General features: G+C 37.0%; 1 protein-coding gene across 2 annotated transcripts; it reads right to left on the reverse strand.

The window, feature by feature from the left end:
- On the reverse strand, nucleotides 9,246–12,568 carry LOC109206400. 2 transcript variants are annotated; one of them, XM_019369306.1, is made up of 3 exons: nucleotides 12,070–12,568; nucleotides 9,882–10,129; nucleotides 9,716–9,807 (listed from the first exon to the last, which is right to left on the reverse strand). In XM_019369306.1, the coding sequence occupies exons 1-3, from the start codon at nucleotides 12,444–12,446 to the stop codon at nucleotides 9,797–9,799; spliced, it is 636 nt and encodes a 211-aa protein (XP_019224851.1). In that variant the 5' UTR covers nucleotides 12,447–12,568; the 3' UTR covers nucleotides 9,716–9,796. The 2 variants fall into 2 exon arrangements, with proteins under 2 accessions (XP_019224801.1, XP_019224851.1); XM_019369256.1 differs by having other exon boundaries at nucleotides 9,246–10,129; nucleotides 12,070–12,566.

Raw genomic sequence — 12,985 nt, forward strand, 5'->3', positions numbered from 1 at the left:
GTCCATGCCATTTCCTTGAAAAACTAGTAATTTGGAAGAGGGTCTGTGGACAAGGTTCATATTTTGCAAGCTTATTTTAAAATATTAAATTTAGTTTTATTTAAAGGGAAAAACTTTGCCTTCGTTTTAAGAGATTAAGAGCATGCAACGCTAATGAACTACACTCAAGACTTCGTGCTCACAGACATGGGTCCTTAGAATCAAAGGTCGGAAACTGACATAGGAAACTTATTTACAAAAGGTCCCCTACCAGTTTGCTCAAAGGAACAGGACTTGTTTGCCAACTACTTGCCTATTAGTTTGGTGCTGTATTTTTTAATATATAGATAGAACAGCACATGGAATTTCAAGGCCAAACAAATAGTATATCAGTCATCTCAATCAGACATTTTCCATTATCAGAATTCATAATTCTTTATCTCACCAATAAGAGAAGTTCTAATGTTTTGTACCATGATTAAGGCCACAACTATAATCAACGCCAAGAATGATAAAGTACAGTTTGAGTAGAATAATGATGCATCAGCTGTCAAAATGACATATTTACCAGATTAACATTCCTTGGTATGCTTGAGAATATGCTGAGAGTCTATCAGAAACAGCCTCTCTACCTTTATAAGGTAGGGATAAGATATGCGTATATACCGCCTGAAAAGTTCTTTTATTCTCATGTTTAAACGTGACTATACAACCCCAATATATATAGTGAGTTCCCAGATGTATAAGACTCCTATGCCTAGAGATATACAAGTCCTTTGGCTACAAGAATCCTAAAATATAGGAGTAGAGTCGATGTAGGATTATCCTTTACACTCCCCCTCAAGTTGAGTAGGGGCTGAAACCACTGCCAACTTGGTCCGCAACTGCAAAAACCTGTTCTTCGACAAAGGCTTTGTCAATACATCAGCAAGTTGATCATGAGAGCTGACATAACGAACACATAAAGCCTTCGTTCGAACTTTATCACAAACAAAATGGAAATCAATTTCCATATGTTTTGTTCGAGAGTGAAAGATGGGATTGGCTGTTAAGTACGTCACGCTGAGGTTGTCACACCACAAAGTGGGAACAGAGGAAGTAAAACAGCCAATCTCTCGAAGAAGATGCTCAATCCAAGTGATCTCCGAGATGGCAGTAGCTAGAGCTCTATACTCTGCCTCAGTACTAGAGCGTGGCACTGCTCGCTGCTTACGCGAAACCCATGAAATGAGATGAGAACCCAAAAGAATAGCAAACCCAGTAGTTGATTTACGATCATTTATGTCGCCTCCCCAATCTGAATCAATATAGCCATGTAATAAACTGGATGTGCCTTTAGCAAAGAACAACCCATGAGACGGGGTTGTCTTAATATAGCGTAGGATGCGTTTAACAACAGTCCAGTGAGTGTCCATAGGGCAGTGCATGAATTGAGAGACCTTGTTCACGTCAAATGCTAAATCAGGACGAGTAAAGGTCAAGTATTGCAAGGCACCCACAACGCTTCGATAAAGGGTGGGATCAGTGAATTGAGATCCTTCAGCGGAAGAGAGTTTTGTGGATGGACAAGCTGGGGTGGAAACAATGTTGCAGGAGTCCATATGAACATGTTTCAGGAGATCATCCATGTATTTTCTTTGCGTCAAATGCAACCCAGCACTCGTCCAATGTGCTTCGATACCCAAGAAGTATGAAGGTGTCCCTAAATCACGAACTGCAAACTGTTGTTGGAGTTTAGTTACAAGTGATTTTACAAGAGTTGTTGTTACTCCCAAACTCACACACAAGTATACGTGGTCGACAAGTAATATAATGATAAGTTGAGTGTCGAACCCACAGAGACTTGTATAAACTACTCACTAAATCACTGAACTTGCTATGCAATCTAGCTAAAGGCAAAATCCAATAATATGATTATACTATGCTACAATTCTAAGTACTAACTAAATTATCAAGTAACGAGTTGATTGTTGTGTAATCAGTAGAGACAAGTATTCCAGGGTTGTGATCGATTCACCATTCGTATTGTGTTCTAATTAACTCTCACTTTCATATAATTCACTCATGGTTGCTAATTAATCGATAGATGCTCTCATAGCCTTCTCCCGAAGTACTACTCACCTATTCTCAATAGATTAACGCCTATATTCCTATGAAATCAATCTATTAAGAACGCATTAAGATCACAATATTTAATTAAGCACGGTGACTAGGTATATTCCTATCCTAACCACAAATCCGCTCCCTCTAAGGGTTAAGATCATGCTCTCTTCAATGCTTCTCTAATCTAAACATGGCTTTCCCAAGCATAGCATAGATAGTAAATAGAACCTAACTGCTGGCCAGACAATTAAGCAATTAAACACAGAATTGAAGAAACAATCATATGGTGGTGAATTATAATCAAGGTTAAGCTAATATCAAACAACAATATTCATGGCTAAATCACAACCCCAGAACAATGGGTGTTTAGCCACTCATACTCATGTTCATCACAATAAGGTTCAATTTCATCACAATTAGCAAAAACAAAGGGAAGAAAAGAAGAATTTGATGGTTAATTTTCCTCCTTGCCTCTTACCTCTCTATTTCTCCCTCTAGACTATGAAAACCTTGATAAGTAATCATTGGGCGAGCTTGACTTTATATAGGTTAAGTGGGGTTTCCTCCAGATTTCCAATTATACCCCTGACAAACAATTCCCGGAATTCGGACTAGCGCGGTCGCGCATATGGACGCGCATCTGACCGCGCTAGTAATCCAACCTTCTGTTTTGGACGCGCTACAATTAGCGCGGGCGCGCACCTGGGCGCGCTAGCCCAACACTTTACTTCCTTGATTTTTCTCCTCGTCTTCGTGCGTCTCTAGCTCCGAGGGGTTGTTTTTGCTCTAAGGTAGTTCCAATCACCTCTTTAAGGCATCACATAGGCTCCTCATCCTGCAATGTATACAATTCACAATTAGAGCCCATTTTTAAGCAATTAACCACATTATGACATCGGAACATAATCAAACGGGAGCATAAATAATCGCTAAATTACCTAAATTCAGCCTCTTATCAGTTGTATCTGAACCTATTACTAAAATATCATCAACATAAACCAAACAAAATAGTTTCTTGTCACCAGTAGGTTTAAAAAACAAGGAGCTATCAGTTTTGGATCCCAAAAATCCAAGTGAGAGTAATGAATTAGTGAGGCATCTATTCCATATTCGGGGAGCCTGTTTCAACCATAAAGAGAGCGTTTGAGAAGACATACATGGTCTGGTCGAGTAGGATCAACGAACGCGGGGGGCTGGGACATATAAACTATCTCGTCGAGATGACCATGAAGAAATGCATTGGAGATATCCAGCTGGGTGGTATGCCACTGATTTGTGACAGCTAGCGATAGCAATAACCGAATGGTTGCAGGCTTGATAACTGGGCTGAATGTATCAAGAAAATCTACTCCCGGACGTTGATGATAACCCTTAGCCACAAGTCGTGCTTTGTAACGATCCAAAGATCCATCTTCAACTTTGTTTTATACACCCACTTACAACCAATCACATTTTGGGATGGTGAAGGAGGAACTAGTTGCCATGTGCCATTTTGAATGAGAGCATTATACTCTTCCGACATAGCTCGACGCCAATTAACATCCTTAGCAGCCTGTGAATAGCAAGAGGGCTCAGGTGAGACAAATGTAGTTGCCAACAAGGAAAAGGGTCGCTTCAGTTTCAAGAAGCCTGTTTGTGCTCTTGTAACCATTCCATGCGTGGGTGGAACAATGGAGTTTCCAGGTCTAGATGGAGCAACTGATGTATCAGACATATTATAAGAGGATGAGTCTTCACACAGAGGGAGGCCCAGTGGAGATGAAGAGGCAGTACTAGTACTTTGTCCATGAACAACACTATCAGGTGGCATAGGTGCTGATTCCGTGACAGAAGGCAGAGGCAAGGGATTTTGGGTTTGGTGCGGGTTGGCTTGTGATGAGTTAAGGGTTGATGGGGTCTGCTGATAAGGAAGATTAACGATAAGTGAAGGATATGTTTCCTTGGTTGAGGATTTAGGCAACACACCATCCTGCAAAGCAAAGGAAATGTAGATTCATCAAAAATTACATGACGAGAAACATAAACTTTGGAGGAAACCAGGTCAAGACATTTGTACCCTTTGTGCAATTTACTGTACCCCAAAAAGACGCAAGGGCGAGATCGAGGTGAAAGTTTATCCTTTGTATAAGGACGAAGTCAAGGAAAGCATAAGCAACCAAAGATATGCAACAGAGAATAATCCGGATCCATATGAAACAAAATGCGATATGGTGATTGATTCTTTAAACGGGGAGTTGGCAATCGATTAATAGTATAAACAACAGTTTCAAATGCATTTGTCCACAAGGAATGGGGAACATTGGCATGATGCAAAAGTGCACGACCGGTTTCAACAATATGCCTATGCTTTCTTTCGGCACAACCATTTTGTTCAGGTGTATAAGGACAAGTGGAACGTTGGACAATTCCATTATCACGCAAATAATTCGTTAATGCTTGAAATTCACCTCCCCAATCGGCTTGGAAACATCTAATAGGGCGACCAAAATACTTCTCAACAATGGTACGAAATTGACGAAAAACTGAAAGTACTTCAGATTTAAAACGAAGGAAATAAATCCAAGTATATTTGCTAAAATGATCAAAAAAGATGACGTAATAACGATAACCATCCTGTGAAACTACTGGAGCAGGGCCCCAAACATCCGAACATATCAAATCTAAAGGCCCTGTGGCCTGAAAACTAGACTCACTAAAAGGAATTTTATGGCTCTTACTAAGAGCACATGTAGAACATATAAAAGTGTTTTTATGCGTTGATGATGTCAGAGCAGTGGCTGGTAAAGCATGACGAACTGTAGGATAGGATGCATGAGCAAGACGAGCATGTCAAACTCCAAGGGAAGCTGCACATGAAACTGGTGATAATGATTTCAACACTGGAAGTGAATATAAGCCTTTACTCGTGGACCCCGTGTATCGAATTTCCCTCGTTGCCAAATCCTTAATCAAAAAGTGGTTAGGAAATAATTCAACAGACACATTATTAGACTTGGCAAAAGAGCTAATTGATAATAGATTGTGAGTAGCAGTGGGAACATGTAAAATATTATCAAGATTGAATTTATTATTGGAGACAATAACGGAACTTTTACCAACATGAGAGATGCGTAATTTGGAGCCATTACCTAGTGTCACTTCTTCAGGACCTTGTTATTCAGAGTGGATACCTAGATTATCAAGGTTTGCAGTGATATGATGTGTGGTGCCACTATCCATCAACCAAGTTTGGGTAGGTGGGTTTGGAGAACCAGCAAAATTGGAAATAGGTCGACCATTCACCATGCTGCCACCGATGTGGGACAACTCAACTCCCACCGATGTGGGACAACTCAACACCCCCCTCACGCCCAGGCCTCTGGAGCGTGGACAACATAAATGGGGGCCCAACATCGGTAACAATAATTGGGATGGGCCTGGCTCTGATACCATAAAAAGTTCTTTTATTCTCATGTTTAAACGTGACTATACAACCCCAATATATATATAGTGAGTTCCCAGATGTATAAGACTCCTATGCCTAGAGATATACAAGCCCTTTGGCTACAAGAATCCTAAAATATAGGAGTAGAGTCGATGTAGGATTATCCTTTACACTACCCTCCCCAGATCCCATTAATGGGATTATACTGGATTTGGTGGTGGTGTGGTTAAGAATATATTAGAACCACGAACACATAACATAAGCATCTAAATGACATATCTATGCAAAAATTTGGTTGATCTCTAAAGTGAGTTGGGACAAGTAAGGCCAACCCCATATCAAGTAATAGCATGAAAATAAATCTGTACAGTCTACGAAGCAATTATATAGGATTAGTTAAGTAGCTGAACTGCTCACATAAATTACTGCAAAATAAACTTCTTACACAAATTGCACAAAACCACTACTAAAGAAACTCTAGGCAGAACAACTTAATGCTCTCACAAATAAGATCATGGATGAGATAGATCCCCATGGCTAATTTCAGGTCAAATGCGCAATTCACACTACCAACACCAGTAAAATAAAAATGACAGTTTAAATGTATTTTTTACTGAGAGTAGAAACGCAGAACTGCTTGTTCCAGTTCGTAGATTAGGCCAAACAGCTAAACACATGGGCTTGTGAGTTAATAAGCTTTAACTCACAAATGTTTTTGGGCTTTCAACACATTTGTCCAGCCGGACAAAAATAAGAAAAAATAAATTACGCTACACATCAGATATTTACACTATATTTAACATTCGTAGCTATACTTTTAACGAATTTATCATTCGTAGCTATATTTGAATTATATAGCAAATCCATGAAACAAGTGATTAATTGTTTTGAACTGAAACAAGAGAACAACAAGCTCTTGTAGCTCTGTTGGTTAGAGGGTCCGTTTAGCTAGTGAAGGTCTTGAGTTTGACTCTCAACAAGAGCATACTATTTTTCTGTATGTCTGTAGTTCTCCTAATTAGTTGCCAATTCTAATACAAGTTGTATCCTTTATATACACCTATGTATACGGCCGATACAAATTGTATCCTTTGGGCTCTTTTGTTATGAAGGATAAGGGATAATTAATCCCGAAATAAATTTGAGATGAGTTTATCCCATGTTTGGTTGGGATAAAATCGTGGTATAACTAATCCCGGGATTAGTTATCCTGGGATTGTAGTATTTTTTATCCCTGTGGGATGGTGGGATAACTAATCCTGAGATAACCTGTTTCCCAACCAAACGACCCATTTGTATATATTTCTTGCATTTCGCCTTGGTTACAGTTAATACATGTTGTATTCTTTTTGCGCGAACAAATACAGTTGACACAACCTGTATTCATCGCGCATTTAAATACAAGTGATACAAGCTAGTAACAATTGAACAGTAGCTAGAAATAGTAATTAGGCAAAGTATAGGTACTGGGCTCTAAACTATAGTGCTTTATGAAACTTCCTCCAAAAATAATTGAAAGAACTAATCCAAATAACCGCCCACCCAATAGATTAGTTTAAAAATAGTCGGCGGAGGCATGATATATGCATAACTTGTGAATTATATGTGTATAATTATGTATAATCAATATATAATCTATGTATATGGCTAGAAAAAATAAACAATGAATATGACTGTCTATTTGTGTAAAGGTTACAAAATAATTACACTTGCTAGCCAAATATACACTGATTATATACAATATATGTATATTATTAATTAATAAACAAAAATATAGATTTTTGGCTATTATATTGGGAGACAGCTATATACTGCGTAAAATCTCAATGTTTTTTCAATCACGAGACTAAATTTAACTCATGCAACTGCAACTCTTTTAAGTTTTGAGTGCTAGATAGAGAATAGATCCATGGATGGGTGGGGCAGATTGGATTAAGAATTTGAAAAGAAAAAATAATTGTACTCCTGGAAAAGAGATGTGTTGATAGTATAGAATTTTGAGAACTTCCGTATTTTCTTCTAAAATTTATTATTCTAGGGATTAGGGAAGAGAAAGCAGTGGGATTGAACTACACCTATTATGTACCATGAAATTAGGGGTGTACAAATCAAACCGACAAACCGCATCAATCCGATAATCCAAGTCAAACTGAGAAAAAAAAATCCGATTATGGTTTGATTTGATTTAGTTTGGTGTTTGGAAAAAAAAACCCGGCCATATTTAGTTTGGTTTGGTTTTAACTAAAAAAAGTCAAACCGAACCAAACCAACACGACTTTATATGTATAGAAGTTTTAAATATATTTAATACATAAAAATATTTATGGTAATGTAGTTTATAAATATTTCTTAAACCTTTTCATAATTTTATCTTTTAACGTATTATTTCAAACTTGTGCTTATAATTTTTGGATGCTCCAATAAGTTTTAATGTACATAAATGTTAGTAACTCAAATAAATCTTAAACCAAAATCAAATCAATACTAATGCTAATTAAAGATATTCAATTCGATTGTACTATGAATGAAAATAGTGTTGGATATTTATTTTTTAATTTTTTCATTGTTTAGATAAAATGTATAACTTATTTTTCTTTTAGTGGTTAGTTAGGTAAATAATAGTAGTACTTATTAGTCATAATTTTAAATTATGTTTGTTTTCATTATGGCTTATTAATAATATTTATTTTATGCGATTTTGTTATCTTTATTGTTGAATATTTCAATACAATGTCATGACTCATCTCATATTTAGGTTATTTCATTGAAAACACCTTATATAGTTATGTCTTACTAGGATTAAAGAAATATTTGGAGCAAAATTTATACGTTTTATGCTATGAAGACTTTATGAGGGAAAAAAAACCGAAAAAACCCGAAAATCCAAAAAAACCGAAAAAAACCGAGATTAAAAAATCCGACTTTTATTGGTTTGGTTTGGTATTCAGTTTTAATAATCCGATACAATTAGTTTGGTTTGGTAATTAAAAAATCCGAACCAACCCGACCTATGGACACCCCTACATGAAACTATAAGCTTTGGCTAACTTCGTATATTGGTTTTGCTTATGTCTGTAAATTTTTTGTTTATTTTAGACTCTATACAAACCACAACATCCACCAGCTTGGGATTAATTGCCTGTTTGGCCGAGCTAGAAAAATCAGCTTATTTTGAGAAGTGCTTTTTCAAAAGTACTTTTGATGATAATATTTTATGTTTGGCTAATTAATTTAAAAAATATTTTTAAGAATCAATTAGTGTTTGGCCAAGCTTTTAAAAAGTACTTCTAAGTGTATTTTTCTCAAAAATGCTTCTAAAAAAAATTTCTTTAAAAAACTGTTTCTTTTAAAAAAAAATTTTTTTGCTTCTCCAAAACTGTTTCTGCTTCTACTCAAAAGTATTTTTTTTCTCTAAAAGCTCGGCCAAACAGTTCAACTTTGAAAAAAATATATATATAAGACGTAATTTTAGTTGCAGTTGTTGTATATGGAGGCACCTGGTAACGATAGGTAAAATAGCGCTATTTGGTCCTTTCTCCAAGAATGCATTTTAATTTGTCTGACCATGCAATATATTCCCGCTAACTGGAAATGACTGGGAATTTCGAGAAATTCAAACACGACAAAGAACAATTTCATGTTTGGATTGTTATTTCATATCATTATAATGGTTTTATACCTTATATTGTATACTATTATGTTGTTGAAACAATGGATAGATTATATTGATGCAAGTTACTAATATAACCTTATTAAGATAATAGATTTCTCAACAATTCAAAACTTAAAAACAAAGACGATTATAATTGTCTACAATGACGAGGATTAGTACCTTTACAAAATGCAGAGCAAACACTCCGACGGGAAGCAATATAGTATGCTATACTATAAACATATTTACAGTCTCTTGTGCTTCCAGACACAAGCCAGTAGCTGGAGCCATACAGTAGAGAGAAGTAGATATCCTCCCGAGTCCTGAAGAAACAAAAATAAGAAAAGAACTCCAGATACGTTTTGCTGCCTGCGGGAGTTCTATTAGTACATGTATATATACTTGTATGGATATGTGAGTCTGGAATATAGTACAAAAATTCACCAATTATTTTTGGCACTTCACCAGAATGCTATGTTTGATCTGACTGTTCCTCCTCATTTCTCTTTAGGGAGGCTAGAATTAAGCCCAGGTTCCGCTTCAACCTTGAAATTTTCGTTGCTGGAGCAATGTTACTCAAGGTAGGGGAAAAGATTTCAAAGAAAGTTGGCTTTGGTGTTGAGGCGCCGCGGATGTATTCAATTAATTCCTGCACAGCAAGTACATGGAACTTTGGTGGTCCACTCAAAGCAATGTTGTGAACTCGGTGCTCATAAATCTTACCATCTTTATCAAGCTTATACTCTGAAGTACCATCGAAGCGACCGTGGCTCTCCCATGGAACACGGGGAATGCCGTGAACAGTCCACCGAACTATTATCATGTTCTCCACAGGTTGCCATACACTAACAATATCAATCCACAAGGCCCTAAAGAACATCCTGCCATGGAATCGTAGAGCCCAGAAGATTGATTTATAATTCTCAATGCCAGTGAAAGTGTTGAGTGGATCTTTGAAGACAATATCATCCCTACAAAGAGCAGAAGAACACCATTAGCACCTATAAACATTATTCAATGTGGTCGCAATTGTAAACAATGTCATCACACTTGCATTAATTCTCGACTAACCTAAGTTCCATAATGCACAATTACATGCATATGCAATTCACGCAACATCAGGAAGGTGGAGCTAAATAAGAACAAATTACTGTATTATTTCCCGAAAGCCTGCATCATCAACATAAAAACTAATCTTAAGTTCTAAAAACATCTTAGTTATGGTCCTCTGAACTAAACTGCTAGAAAGGGGGCTACGCCTGCCCCCTCCATTTCCTCGTACCTCCTTGATATAATCAGGTGACCAAGAGCCAGCTTAAATCAATGACCACAAGAACAACTCCTTAACCCAAGCTAGTTGGGGAAGAAGCCAGTTCAAAAGAAAACATAGAAGATTTGAGAGTGATCATTCTTCTGATACCTTAGTCCCTTGGAAGTCTCTCTGTAGGTTATTGGATGAAAGGGACATGTGAAGCCACACATACTTTGACAAAGCAGATACTGTTCACCCGTCATGACCCTAGAACATGGCAATTCACCCAACATGACCAATTCCATTCCCTATAATCTCCAGGAAAAAGGACTACCACGATCTGTTGTTTTGCAAGTTTGTGCTGGAAGAACACTTGTGATGTTATTATTTTCATAGTTTTTATTGATGGTACTGATATAGTGTCTATTTTCGTCTTTTCGTCTTCTTGAGCCGAGGGTCTAGCGGAAACAGCCTCTCTACCCCGATGGGTAGAGGTAAGGTCTGCGTACACACTACCCTCCCCAGACCCCACTTGTGGGACTATACTGGGTCGTTGTTGTTGTTGTTGTTGTTGTTGTTGTTGTGTTGGAAGAAAACTTGTTTGTCTTGATCCAATGAGAATCTAGACACCCTCTCTACAAAACTAGGGACATCCAAATGGTTGAATTATTATTATTCTTATTATATTATTTGTTTGATAGAGTGATGATTTTATCGATACAAAAAGAAAATCCCCATGTACAAGGTGTATACACATGGTTCATATAATATAAGTTGGTTTACAGTTTAGGCAACCCTGTCGAAATATCCAAAGCCCTGGAGACTTCAATGACTAAGGACTGAATCAACTGCTGCGCTTTAAGCTAAAAAGTGAATTGCAGCAAAATGCGCTAAACTATCCCAAAATATAACTTTAACCCACTAAGCTTAAGATGGTTTCTACGCCATTAGTACATTAGACTCCTTGCGACCTAAAATATTTGAACAAAATAAGAAGGAAAGAGCTATCGAAAAGAACATTCACAAGTACCATACAAATGTAAGAGTAATATAACCTCTTGAAAATGCAGATATAAAAAGAGAAAAGCAAATGTTTACTTCTCCTTCTCTCATAGAAATTCTCTTCTTCATAACTCAGGAGCTTGACTTTCGAACGCTATTCCTATTTGAGTTTTACAAAATAATAGCCAAACAATCTAAATAGCCCAACAATCAACTGCTTGAATTAAAATTTAAAAATAGACTACATATATATAATAATAGCATAATTATGTATAATTAGTATATAAATTTTGTTTATCGACTAGAAAGTAAACAGTGAATCAATACGGCTATTTGCCTACGCTTGCTCTTATTGCTAGCCCAAAACAACCAGAGCAGCAGCTGCATCAATTGATTTATGGCTCAGTTCCATAATAGTAAAGGTCAGCTATAGGAACCTTGTGTATCAATTCCACTGTATTCAAGCCCATTTCGGCTTTCAGTATTCAGAAGTTTCATCATAATTAGATTAGACCGTCTTTAATAATAATGGTCAACCTATTGCAACTCTCCTCTATTATCCACACTTGAGACTAGCTATGGTTTGTAAAGCTAACATAAGTTAATTTAGACTAACAACTCCTCAAAGCAGCAAATGGATGATTAAAAAGCTCAAACCTATAGATATCAAAGGTTAGCTCCTTATAGAAGAGGGCAGGAAACTCCTCTCGGATAGTCCGAATAGCGTAACCTGTATTCAGATAGTAATTCCGCTTCTCTTCCTCTTCCTCGTTCGCTTTTGTAGACGACGTCGTGCTGGTCTCCACAGGAGCAGAGAACTGTGCATAAAACCCTAAATTATTCCCTGAATCCAACAGCGGAGACTCCTCCAAATCCTTTACACTCAAACACACCCTAACCCTAGCATCCCTATTTCCCGACCTAGAAACAGCGAGCTTCTGCACATTTCTAGGGTTTATACAAGAAGAAGTCCTCACCGGATGGATTCCGGCTGAGAATGAGGAAACTTCCGGCGACGGTAAAAGAGTGGTCATCGGAGATGAGATTATAGGATCGAATTTAGAGATTGAGATTCGCAGAGCACATACTGTGTAAATGGATAAGTTTTGTATGGATATTTGAAATTATCGAATAGTTATGGGGAGGATCCGGTAGAAAATTTTCCTATCGGTGGATAAAATAGTCAAAATATTAGAATTGAAGGGGCCTTTTGGAATTTGGACCGGAGATTGTTTATGGAAAGCCCAATTATCTTCTTAGGAATCTTGTCCACTCTAATCTTTTTAAGAATTAACCTAAATACAACCAACTGCTTAAATTAAAAATAGTCGTAAAATATATACCCCTCTAGTTCAATTTAGATGATATACTTTTATTATTAGTCCGTTCTAAAAAAATGACACATTTCTACAATTGCAAATAATTCAACTTAAACTCTCATTTTACCCATTTACCCTTAATGAGAAGCTTTTATAATCACACAAATGTCATGGCCCCACAAAGCTTTTAGCCATTAAGCTTTTAAGACCATAAGTTTCAAAAAATAAATTCTTAAACTCTGTGCCGAGTCAAA

The sequence above is a fragment of the Nicotiana attenuata genome, chromosome 1 (assembly GCF_001879085.1).
Source record: "Nicotiana attenuata strain UT chromosome 1, NIATTr2, whole genome shotgun sequence".
Classification (NCBI taxonomy): Eukaryota; Viridiplantae; Streptophyta; class Magnoliopsida; order Solanales; family Solanaceae; genus Nicotiana; species Nicotiana attenuata.